Source organism: Capra hircus, chromosome 8, assembly GCF_001704415.2.
Source record: "Capra hircus breed San Clemente chromosome 8, ASM170441v1, whole genome shotgun sequence".
Lineage (NCBI taxonomy): Eukaryota > Metazoa > Chordata > Mammalia > Artiodactyla > Bovidae > Capra > Capra hircus.
The window spans coordinates 7,356,510-7,367,069 of record NC_030815.1 but is presented as its reverse complement, the minus strand read 5'-3'; the positions used below and the strand labels follow the sequence as shown (position 1 = coordinate 7,367,069).

Below are 10,560 nucleotides of genomic sequence, written 5' to 3'. Positions count from 1 at the left end.
TGGAGGCTAACGGAGGGTAAATGACTTGGTCAAGGTCACCAAGCTAAGACATGGTTCTGGAAGGACCTGAATTTGAATCCAAATTGTCTGATACTGAGGCCCATTCTGAATGAGTACACGGCTCCGCTCCCGTTAATGAGTCCTGATGGCATCAGGGCCCCTGATCCGCGCCAGGCGGCCGGCAGCCCAGGGAACATCGTGAGTCCTTATGCTTCAGTGGGTCCCGCTGCTCCTCAGCCGTTCTGTCATCAGACTCTTATCAGGTCCTGCCCCAGGTGTCCTCCAGGCCCCGATTGAAGGTGGGCAGAAGCAGCCCTCACGTGGTTGTTCACTGCTGGCACGAGCAGAGCAGCTCCAGGGCCAGACCTGGCCTTAGGTGACCCCAGGCCGGCAGAATCCAGGATTTAGTAGTCATTACCTTCTTGTATCCTCCCAGGTTCTACTTTACTTTGGAGAGAGAGACAGAGACAGGCAGAGACAGAGTGGAGGATCTGGGACCCTCTCCATGACTGCTGTGGGACGGGGAGCCGGGACGGGGTGCTTTGGTTTTCTGAGTGGGTGGCCGCCACCTCTAAGTAACACCCATGGAACCCCTGGTGAATCCATAAAGGCCTTTGTGTGTGACAGTTTACTCGTTTCACATGCAGTTTTCAGCAAGAATGACTCTGAACTTTCCAGTCTTATCTAAGCTGCAGGGCAGAAAAGCAAAGACAAGGTCACATCTTCTTTGATGTCTTTTTTTGCCAAGTGAGAGCTGTTCCTCCCCTCAGGCTGGTGGAATGATGGCCTTAGGAACCACAAGAAAAGGGTAGGGATTTTTAGTCTTTTTGGGGTGGGGATGGGGTCCTGTGGACCCTTTGGAAATTTGGTGAAAGAATATTTGTTTTTTTTTTTTTTTTTCCTTCATCTAGTTGTCTGTCTTATTTTCTCCTTTTGTGTTAATTTCTCTGCATTTATAGGCATTTGTGAGCTACAAACCTCTTCTCTCTTTCTTTTGGTTAGTGAGTGGGCTTAAGAGAGCAAGCATAATAGCCCAACACCTGGGACCCTCTCTAGACAGAATGCAATGGGCAAGCTAAAATACAATACCCTGTGCACCAGGGATGACTTCTGGCTTTTTTTTTTTTTTTTTTTCTGAAATGTTGAGGATCAGAGGCAGGAAAGAGTCTGAGCAGATATGTTTCCTTCAGGCCTATCCTTGGAGAAGGGAAAATCTGAAACTCAGCTGCTAAGTTTTATTTTCCTAAGCAGACAATGATTAGGGTCTTTATTTATTAAAAAAAAAAATTCTTGGGGTATAGCTAATTAACAGTATTGTGATAGTTTCAGGTGGATAGCAGAGTGACTCAGCTATACATATACATGTACCCGTTCTCCCCCAAACTCCCCTCCCATCCAGGCTACCACGTGGCATCGAGCAGAGTTGCGTGTGCTGTACAATAGGACCTTGTCGGTCATTCATTTTAAATATGGCAGTGCATACATGTCCATCCCAAACTCTCTGGAGTATCCCGTTCCCCCATCTTCCCTCTCCCTACCCCCCAACCCCTGCGAACCCCAAGTTCCTTCTCTAAGTCTGTGAGCCTCTTTCTGTTTTCTAAGTAAGTTCATTTGTATCACTTTGAGAGTGTTAATAGCCTCGGTAGGGAGGCCAGAGGTCCTCAAGCAGGCAGGAGGAAATAGGACTGCAAGGGGCAGGCGCTTTAATTTCTTTTTTCTCTTATAATGCTGTGTTGTCCCAGTGGACCCTGGTTCCACCTGAATTTAACTTTATCTCAAACCTTGAGCTAACCAATGCATTTTTCTCATGGAAATATCTTCCTTCAGCTATGTTAATGAACTATGTATTTGCCTTTCGATTCATGTCAATTGTTTTGTGGCCTGGGATGACTCACCTTGTGCCGATGCCATCTCAAAATGCATGTTGTGGGTGAGGAGCCTGGTGCAACTCTCTTAGTTTTGAGGTGTTTCCTTTCTCTAATTAGCAGCTTGCTGATAGGTATATAACTCTTTGCTAAAAACTAGCAAGGGGGCACTCTTTCTGTCCCCGTCTGATGTCTATGTCAGAAGCTTTCTCTATCTCTTTTATACTTTAATAAAACTTTATTACACAAAAAGCTCTGAGTGATCAAGACTCATCACCATCCCTGGATCAAATTCTTCTCCTCCAGAGGCCAAGAATCATGGCATTGTTCTTGGCTTGTAGCAGCCACCTTTCAATTTCTTTTTAGATTCCACACGTAAAAGTTGTCATACAATGTTTTTCCTTCTCTGTCTGTCCATCCATGTTGCTGTAAATGGCATTATTCCATCTTTTTAATGCCCAAGTAATATTCCATTGAATTTATGTAGCACATCTTAACCCGTTCCTCTGGATGACAGGGGTCTTGATGAAGATCTGTGATGTCTGCCCCTGGTCAGAGGTGCTGGAGGGGAGGTGAGGAAGGGCTGCTGGACCAGCACCCCCCATAGAGAGCTAGAAGTTTCGTGTGGGTGTGGATGGGCCATTGCTTCCGCTGCAGTGGTGAAAGCAGCGATCTCTGGCATATGGAATCTTAAGGCCACACTGGTCTTGAATCATGAAAGTTGCTGAGCAGCCTCAAAAATACAACTTAACAGCCAGAGGCATTATAGCCTGAAGTCATGGGAAGTTTTGAGGGACTTGCTATCGGATCTAGCTGGATCCTTGATTCCTCATTGGACTATAATCTCCAATCAATACATCCAGCTGGAAGTTACTAGTGAAATGCAAATCAAAACTGTATGAGGTATTGCCTCACATCAATCAGAATAGTTATCATCAAAAAGTCTATGCACAATAAACACTGGAGATAGTATGGGAAAAAAAAGAACCTGTCTACAGTGTTAGTGGAAATGTAAATTGGTGCAGCCACTATGGAGAACAGCATAGTTGTTCCTTAAAAAACTAAAAATAGAGCTACCATATGATCCAGCAGCCCCACTTCTGGGCATATATCCAGGAAAGATAAAAACTCTCATAAGAAAAGATACATGCATTACCCAGTGTTCACTGCAGCTGTATTTACAATAGCCAGGACAAGGAAGCAAGTAAGTGTCTATCCACAGATGAATAGATAAAGGAGATGTGAGATATATATATATATATATATATGTAAAATTGTATATTACGTAGCCATAAACAAGAATGACATAATTCCATTAGCAACAGCATAGATGGACCTAGAGATTATCATAGTAAGCGAAGTAAGTCAGACAGAGAAAGACAATTATCATATGATATCACTTGTATGTGGGATCTAAAAAAATGATACAAAGGAGCTTATTTACAAAACAGAAACAGATTCACAGACACAGAAAACAAACTTATGGTTGCCAGTGGGGAAAGGGACAGAGGCATAAATTAGGAGTTTGGGATTAACAAACGCACACTGCTGCTGCTGCTGCTAAGTCACTTCAGTCGTGTCCGACTCTGTGCGACCCCACAGACGGCAGCCCATCAGGCTCCCCCGTCCCTGGGATTCTCCAGGCAAGAACACTGGAGTGGGTTGCCATTTCCTTCTCCAATGCATGAAAGTGAAAAGCGAAAGTGAGGTCGCTCAGTCGTGTCCGACTCTTAGTGACCCCATGGACTGCAGCCCACCAGGCTCCTCCGTCCATGGGATTTTCCAGGCAAGAGTACTGGAGTGGGGTGCCATTGCCTTCTCCAACAAACACACACTACTATATATAAAATGGATAAACAACAAGGGCATAGCACAGGGAACTATATTCAATATTTTATAATAATCTATAATGGAAAAGAATATTAAAAATTTGTGTATATATATATAATGGACTTCCCAGGTGGTGCAGTGGTAAAGAACCTGCCTACCAATACAGGAAACACAATACATGGGTTCAGTCCTTAGGTTGGGAAGATCCCCTGGAGAAGGAAGTGGCAACCCACTCCAGTATTCTTGCCTGGGAAATCCTGTGGACAGAAGAGCCTGGTGGGGTACAGTCTATGGGGTTGCAAAGAGTTTAACATAATTTAGTGACTGAGCACACAACTATACACACACACACACACACACACACATGCATAACTGAATAATGTTGCTGTATACTTGAAACTAACACATTATCAATCAACTATACTTCAATGAAAACATACATTCAGTTATATTCCTTTGCTTCATAATTGAGAAGTGGCATTTCATGCAAAGATGGGCTCAATAAAGGACAGAAATGGTATGGACCTAACGGAAGCAGAAGATATTAAGAAGAGGTGGCAAGAATACACAGAAAAATTGTACAAAAAAGATCTTCATGACCAAGATAATCACGATGATGTGGTCACTCACCTAGAGCCAGACATCCTGGAATGTGAAGTCAAGTGGGCCTTAGAAAGCATCACTATGAACAAAGCTAGTGGAGGTGATGGAATTCCAGTAGAGCTATTTCAAATCCTGAAAGATGATGCTGTGAAAGTGCTGCATTCAATATGCCAGCAATATTAGAAAACTCGGCAGTGGCCACAGGACTGGAAAAAGTCAGTTTTCATTTCAATCCCAAAGAAAGGCAATGCCAAAGAATGCTCAAACTACTGCACAATTGCACTCATCTCACATGCTAGTAAAGTAATGCTCAAGATTCTCCAAGCCAGGCTTCAGCAATACGTGAACCGTGAACTCCCTGATGTTCAAGCTGGTTTTAGAAAAGGCAGAGGAACCAGAGATCAAATTGCCAACATCTGTTGGATCATGGATAAAGCAAAAGAGTTCCAGAAAAACATCTATTTCTGTTTTATTGACTATGCCAAAGCCTTAGACTGTGTGGATCACAATAAACTGTGGAAAATTCTGAGAGAGATGGGAATACCAGACCACCTGACCTGCCTCTTGAGAAATCTGTATGCAGGTCAGGAAGCAACAGTTAGAACTGGACATGGAACAATAGACTGGTTCCAAATAGGAAAAGGAATACGTCAAGGCTGTATATTGTCACCCTGCTTATTTAACTTATATGCAGAGTTCATCATGAGAAACGCTGGGGTGGAAGAAGCACAAGCTGGAATCAAGATTGCTGGGAGAAATGTCAATAACCTCAGATATGCAGATATCACCCTTATGGCAGAAAGCAAAGAAGAACTAAAAAGCCTCTTGATGTAAGTGAAAGAGGAGAGTAAAAAAGTTGGCTTAAAACTCAACATTCAGAAAACAAAGATCATGGCATCTGTCCCATCACAAATAGATGGGGAAACAGTGAGAGACTTTATTTTCTTGGGCTCCAAAATCACTGCAGATGGTGACTGCAGCCATGCAATTAAAAGAGGCTTGCTCCTTGGAAGGAAAGTTATGACCAACCTAGACAGCATATTAAAAAGCAGAGACATTACTTTGACAACCAAGGTCTGTCTAGTCAAGGCTATGGTTTTACCAAAAGTCGTGTATGGATGTAAGAGTTGGACTATAAAGAAAGCTGAGCATCGAAGAATTGATGCTCTTGAACTGTGGTGTTGGAGAAGACTCTTGAGAGTCCCTTGGACTGCAAAGAGATCCAATCAGTCCCTCCTAAAGGAAATCAGTCCTGAACATTTATTGGAAGAACTTAGGCTGAAGCTGAAACTCCAATATTTTGGCCATCTGATGTGAAGAACTGATTCATTGGAAATGACCTTGATGCTGGGAAAGATTGAAGTCAGGAGGAGAAGGGGATGACCAAGGATGAGATGGTTGGATGGCATCACCAATACAATGGACATGAGTTTGAGTAAGCTCCAGGAGTTGGTGAAAGACAGGCAAGCCTGGCATGCTGCAGTCCCTGGGGTCACAAAGAGTTGGACATGACTGAGTGACTGAACTGACTGAAACCACTTAAAAATGGGACTGGCATGTGGTCAGCTATTGTTATTAGGCTTGTGTGTGTATGCTCAGTTGCTCCTCTGTCCATGTGAGTTTTCCAGGCAAGCATACTGGAGTGGGTTGCTATTTCCTACTGCAGGAGATCTTCTTGACCCAGGGATAGAACCCAGGTTTTTGCAATTGGCAGGCAGATATTTTACCACTGTGCCACCTGGGAAGCCCATTATTAGGTTCAGGGATGTCTTATACTTGGGCCTGTTCAGTTCAGTTCAGTTCAGTCGCTCAGTCATGTCTGACTCTTTGTGACCCCATGAATTGCAGCACGCCAGGCCTCCCTGTCCATCACCAACTCCAGGAGTTCACCCAAACTCATGTCCATCGAGTCAGTGATGCCATCCAGCCATCTCATCCTCTGTTGTCCCCTTCTCCTCCTGCCCCCAATCCCTCCCAGCATCAGAGTCTTTTCCAATGAGTCCACTCTTTGCATGAGGTGGCCAAAGTATTGGAGTTTCAGCTTCAGCATCAGTCCTTCCAATGAACACCCAGGGCTGATCTCCTTCAGAATGGACTGGTTGGATCTCCTCGCAGTCCAAGGGACTCTCAAGAGTCTTCTCCAACACCACAGTTCAAAAGCATCAATTCTTCGGCGCTCAGCCTTCTTCACAGTCCAACTCTCACATCCATACATGACCACAGGAAAAACCATAGCCTTGACTAGACGGACCTTTGTTGGCAAAGTAATGTCTCTGAGTTTCAATATGCTGTCTAGGTTGGTCATAACTTTCCTTCCAAGGAGTAAGTGTCTTTTAATTTTATGGCTGCAATCACCATCTGCAGTGATTTTGGAGCCCCCAAAAATAAAGTCTGACATTGTTTCTACTGTTTCCCCATCTATTTCCCATGAAGTGATGGGACCAGATGCCATGATCTTTGTTTTCTGAATGTTGAGCTTTAAGCCAACTTTTTCACTCGCCTCTTTCACTTTCATCAAAAGGCTTTTTAGCTCCTCTTCACTTTCTGCCATAAGGGTGGTGTCATCTGCATATCTGAGGTTATTGATATTTCTCCCGGCAATCTTGATTCCAGCTTGTGCTTCTTCCAGCCCAGAGTTTCTCATGATGTACTTGGGCCTGTAGTCATGCATTAATCAACTGATTTTGAATTGGATGTAGGAATTACTTATTGGAGATTGGAGGGCAGAAAGGAGAGTAGGAAAGCATACTGCCACAATGCCCCTTTAAGAAAGCACGTCTGAAATTTTGCCAGTAAATTGGTTATAATCTGGCCCCTTTTTGTTACCCAGAGCCCAGTTAACCATCCTTACACACAAATTGGAGGTCTCATCCTTTTAGCCATTTGTGTATCTTTTTAATTGCACACATGAGGTGAGGGTCATGGTAAGTTGACCTGAGGGGGTTTATTAATCTTCAGTTCTACGCAGCAAGACAATACATTGTGACAGAAGGCGACCCATTTCCATCCCAGTTTACAGCCAAAGTAACAGTTGCCACCACGTCGAGTGCAAGTACGAACTGTCGCTCCATCATTTCTAAACACACTGTTCCCTGAAGGAGAAAAACACGTACACATAAAAGAAAAATCAGTCTTCAGGAGCCTGGGGGAAATCTTAGGGCTGTCCTCTCCTTTCTGGTGAATTGCTTCTCAGTTTGGGGTTTTCCTTCTACACTCCGACCTCTCATCTGCTGTTACATTTTGGTGAGGGCCACTGAGTCCAGCGCTAATCAGAGGAAGCTGAAGGAAACAGGATTGTAAATATCTGGATAGTGATCTATGCATGTGGTGAAAAGGGCTCCCCTCTCTTAAGCTGCGGCAGACTTTCAGGAGGTAGCAACAGATGATCAGGGCAGGGGCTGAATAACACGCAACCACCTCTTGCCTCTAGCCCCTCTGCTCACTGATACCGTGGTCTCCCTGCTGGGCTTATACCAATGGGGCATTTCAAGTGCCTCAATCCTCAGAAGACCCTCAATTTTCATGACCCACACCCATCCTTACTTACCTGAAGGCAATGAGATCACCAGGAGGAAGAGTAACCCAGAGAGACGGAGTCTCATAGTTGATGAGGACACAGAGCTACAGCCTCCTGGGGGTGGCTCTCTGGGAGGCTCCTTTATAGTGCTGGGCAAGGCTGGGTGGGGCTGGACACTGGCCTCATTCTATCTGGAGGGATACCCAGGGGAGACAGGCTTTCTCAGGATTACAGGAAAAGGAATCCCTGGGCCATTCTGTGCGGCTTCCTCTTCTACAAATCGTGGGAGAGGAAAGGACTCAGTCCAGGTAGAAGAAAGGGAGAGACCAGGCACCACCATGCTCAGGACTGAGCACTATGCCTGTGCCACTTCAAATGGACACTGATGGGAGAACGGCAGGGAAACGTCTGCCTGTTCCTCCCATTCTTTGCCGTCCCACTGAAAACACGGGAGCCCAGAGAGGCGATGTGATAAAACAGGCTTAACTGAAGGCCGGAAAGGGTGTCAGCAAGAGTTTACAGTGTTCCAAGAAGCAAAGGATCTCAGGGTGTCAACTGTTGGCCTGACCAAGAGTTAGGTAGGTGTTCAGACATAGTGAAGAAGGGAAAGCTTATTTGCCTATTGGAGGCTCGTGCTGCAGGGAATCTCACCCCCCAGAACAGTTCAATGAGCCACTTTGTTTTCTAGATGGCTGATGTAGAAAGTCAGCTGGATTTGGGGAACCAGCTCTGGGGAAGGTTCTGTTTTTGCAGTGGGTGAGTTCGAATTCTCTCCTGGCTCCTGAGAGCAGGAAGCGCTGGTTCAGGGTTGGCTGCCCTCTGTTAGGAGTGGAGCAGAACAGTGCTTCCCTGGAGCCAGAGGGCCGCGGTTCCCGGGAAGGGTCATTAGGTCTGCCTCCCTGGAGGGATGGTGGGAAAGAAGAAGGCATGAACTTAGGCTTTATTCCTGCCCCTGAGCCAGGCTTGTACCCGAATGATCCAAGACTGTCGGGCTCTGAGTCTGTAAAGCGGCAGCAGGGCATAGTTTTATTGGTCACACTCTGTCTTGCTGTCACAGGCCCTTGGATGAATTATTTAGCGCCTCTGAGTTTCAGCTTCCTCTTTTCTTTCTTTTTTCTTTTTCCCTTTCCTTCCCTCTTTTTTTTTTATTTTTAGGATTAAAAAAAAGTTGAGGTAGAGTTGCTGTACAATATCATGAAAGTTACAGGCATACGATACAGTGATTCACAAATTTTAAGGGTCCATTTCTAGCTATTAGAAAATATTGGCTAGATTTGCTGTGTTGACGACATAGCCTTGTATCTGATTTTACACCTGTTTGTACTTTTTAATTCTCTACCCCTTTATTGCCCCTCCGCTCTTCCCTCTCCCCACCGGTAACCACTATATATATTCTGTCTGTGAATCTGTTTTATTTTGTTTCATTCACTAGTTTGTTGTATCTTTTTATAAAGATTCCACCTATAAATGATATCATACCATATTTGTCTCTCTCTGTCTTATTTCAGTTATTATAATACCCTCCAAGTCCATGTCGTTGTAAATAGCAAAATTTTGTTCTTTTTTATGGCTGAATAGTATTTCATTGCACGTGTATATATTTATATTTACATATAGCATAACCTTTTTAATCTTTTTTTTTGTTGTTGATGGGGCTTTGCTGGTGGTTCAGCAGCAAAGAATTTGCCTGCAATACAGGAGCTGCAGGAGACACAGGTCCAATCTCTGCGCTGGGAAGATCCTCTGGAGCAGGAAATGGCAACTCGCTCCAGTATTCTTGCCTGGAAAAATTCCATGGACAGAGGAGCCTGGTGGGCTACAGTCCAGGTGGGTTGCAAAGAGTCAGGCATGACTGAGCGCGCAGGTAGCTTCTGTTGATGGACACTTAGGTTGCTTCTATAGGGCTGCTATGAACACTGGGGGGAATATATCTTTTTGAATCAGTGTTGTTTTTTTTCCGATAATCTTCCTTTTCTCTAAAAGTGCACTGTAAGAGGCTTTTTTTGAGGGTGAAATGAGATAAAGCTTATAAAATGCATTGTGCTCTTTCCCTCTCCTCTTCCTTATCCTTTCTTAAATTCGGCCACTATAGCTGTGCTTCTTTCTCTTCTGTGGACCCTCTCCAAGAGACTTCTTAGTGAATGCAAGACATCACTGGGAAAGCTTTATTCTGGTTTACAACAGTGGGTATGGTTGAGGACGTGGCTGCAGGTTGGAATGGGGATGGGAGAGAGATGGTGGGCAAGTGGACTAGAAGCACCAAGGGCAGTGCTCGTTCAGGGCTGAGGATGCCCTTGCAAGATCCCAGGAAAGGCTCCCAGGAGACCCTTCAGTGGGCATATGATTCTGGCCCATAGAGCCCAGGCCGTATGCTAACCATCTGCTATCGTAGACATAGTGTAGACCATAGCATAGACATAGCCACAGCATAGACACCTCATTCTCTCAGAGAGGGAGGAAACAAGGCTCAGATTTGTGAGTGGACTTGCACAAAGGAAGGAAGCAAGCCGTGGGCTGTGCTGACATCAGATAGTCAGCTGTCTTGATACTCAGTTCAGAACCCTGTCCTTCATATATTTTAAATTGTTCAATTGTGCTTTAGGGAAGATGGGAAGCATGAACCTAACATTTTCTAAATACTTCTGAGTCCCTCCTACACACAGTTCTGGAAAAAAAGCAAATCTAACATGTATCTGGGAATCAGTATATGTTCAGGACAGACCCTTTCCTTTCTATCCACAGATG

The 10,560-nt window shown here is 44.7% G+C and overlaps 1 protein-coding gene across 1 annotated transcript; it reads right to left on the bottom strand.

The window, feature by feature from the left end:
* Positions 7,218 to 7,900, bottom strand: DEFB136 (defensin beta 136). Its single transcript, XM_018052755.1, has 2 exons — positions 7,846 to 7,900; positions 7,218 to 7,390 (listed from the first exon to the last, which is right to left on the bottom strand). The coding sequence occupies exons 1-2, from the start codon at positions 7,898 to 7,900 to the stop codon at positions 7,218 to 7,220; spliced, it is 228 nt and encodes a 75-aa protein (XP_017908244.1).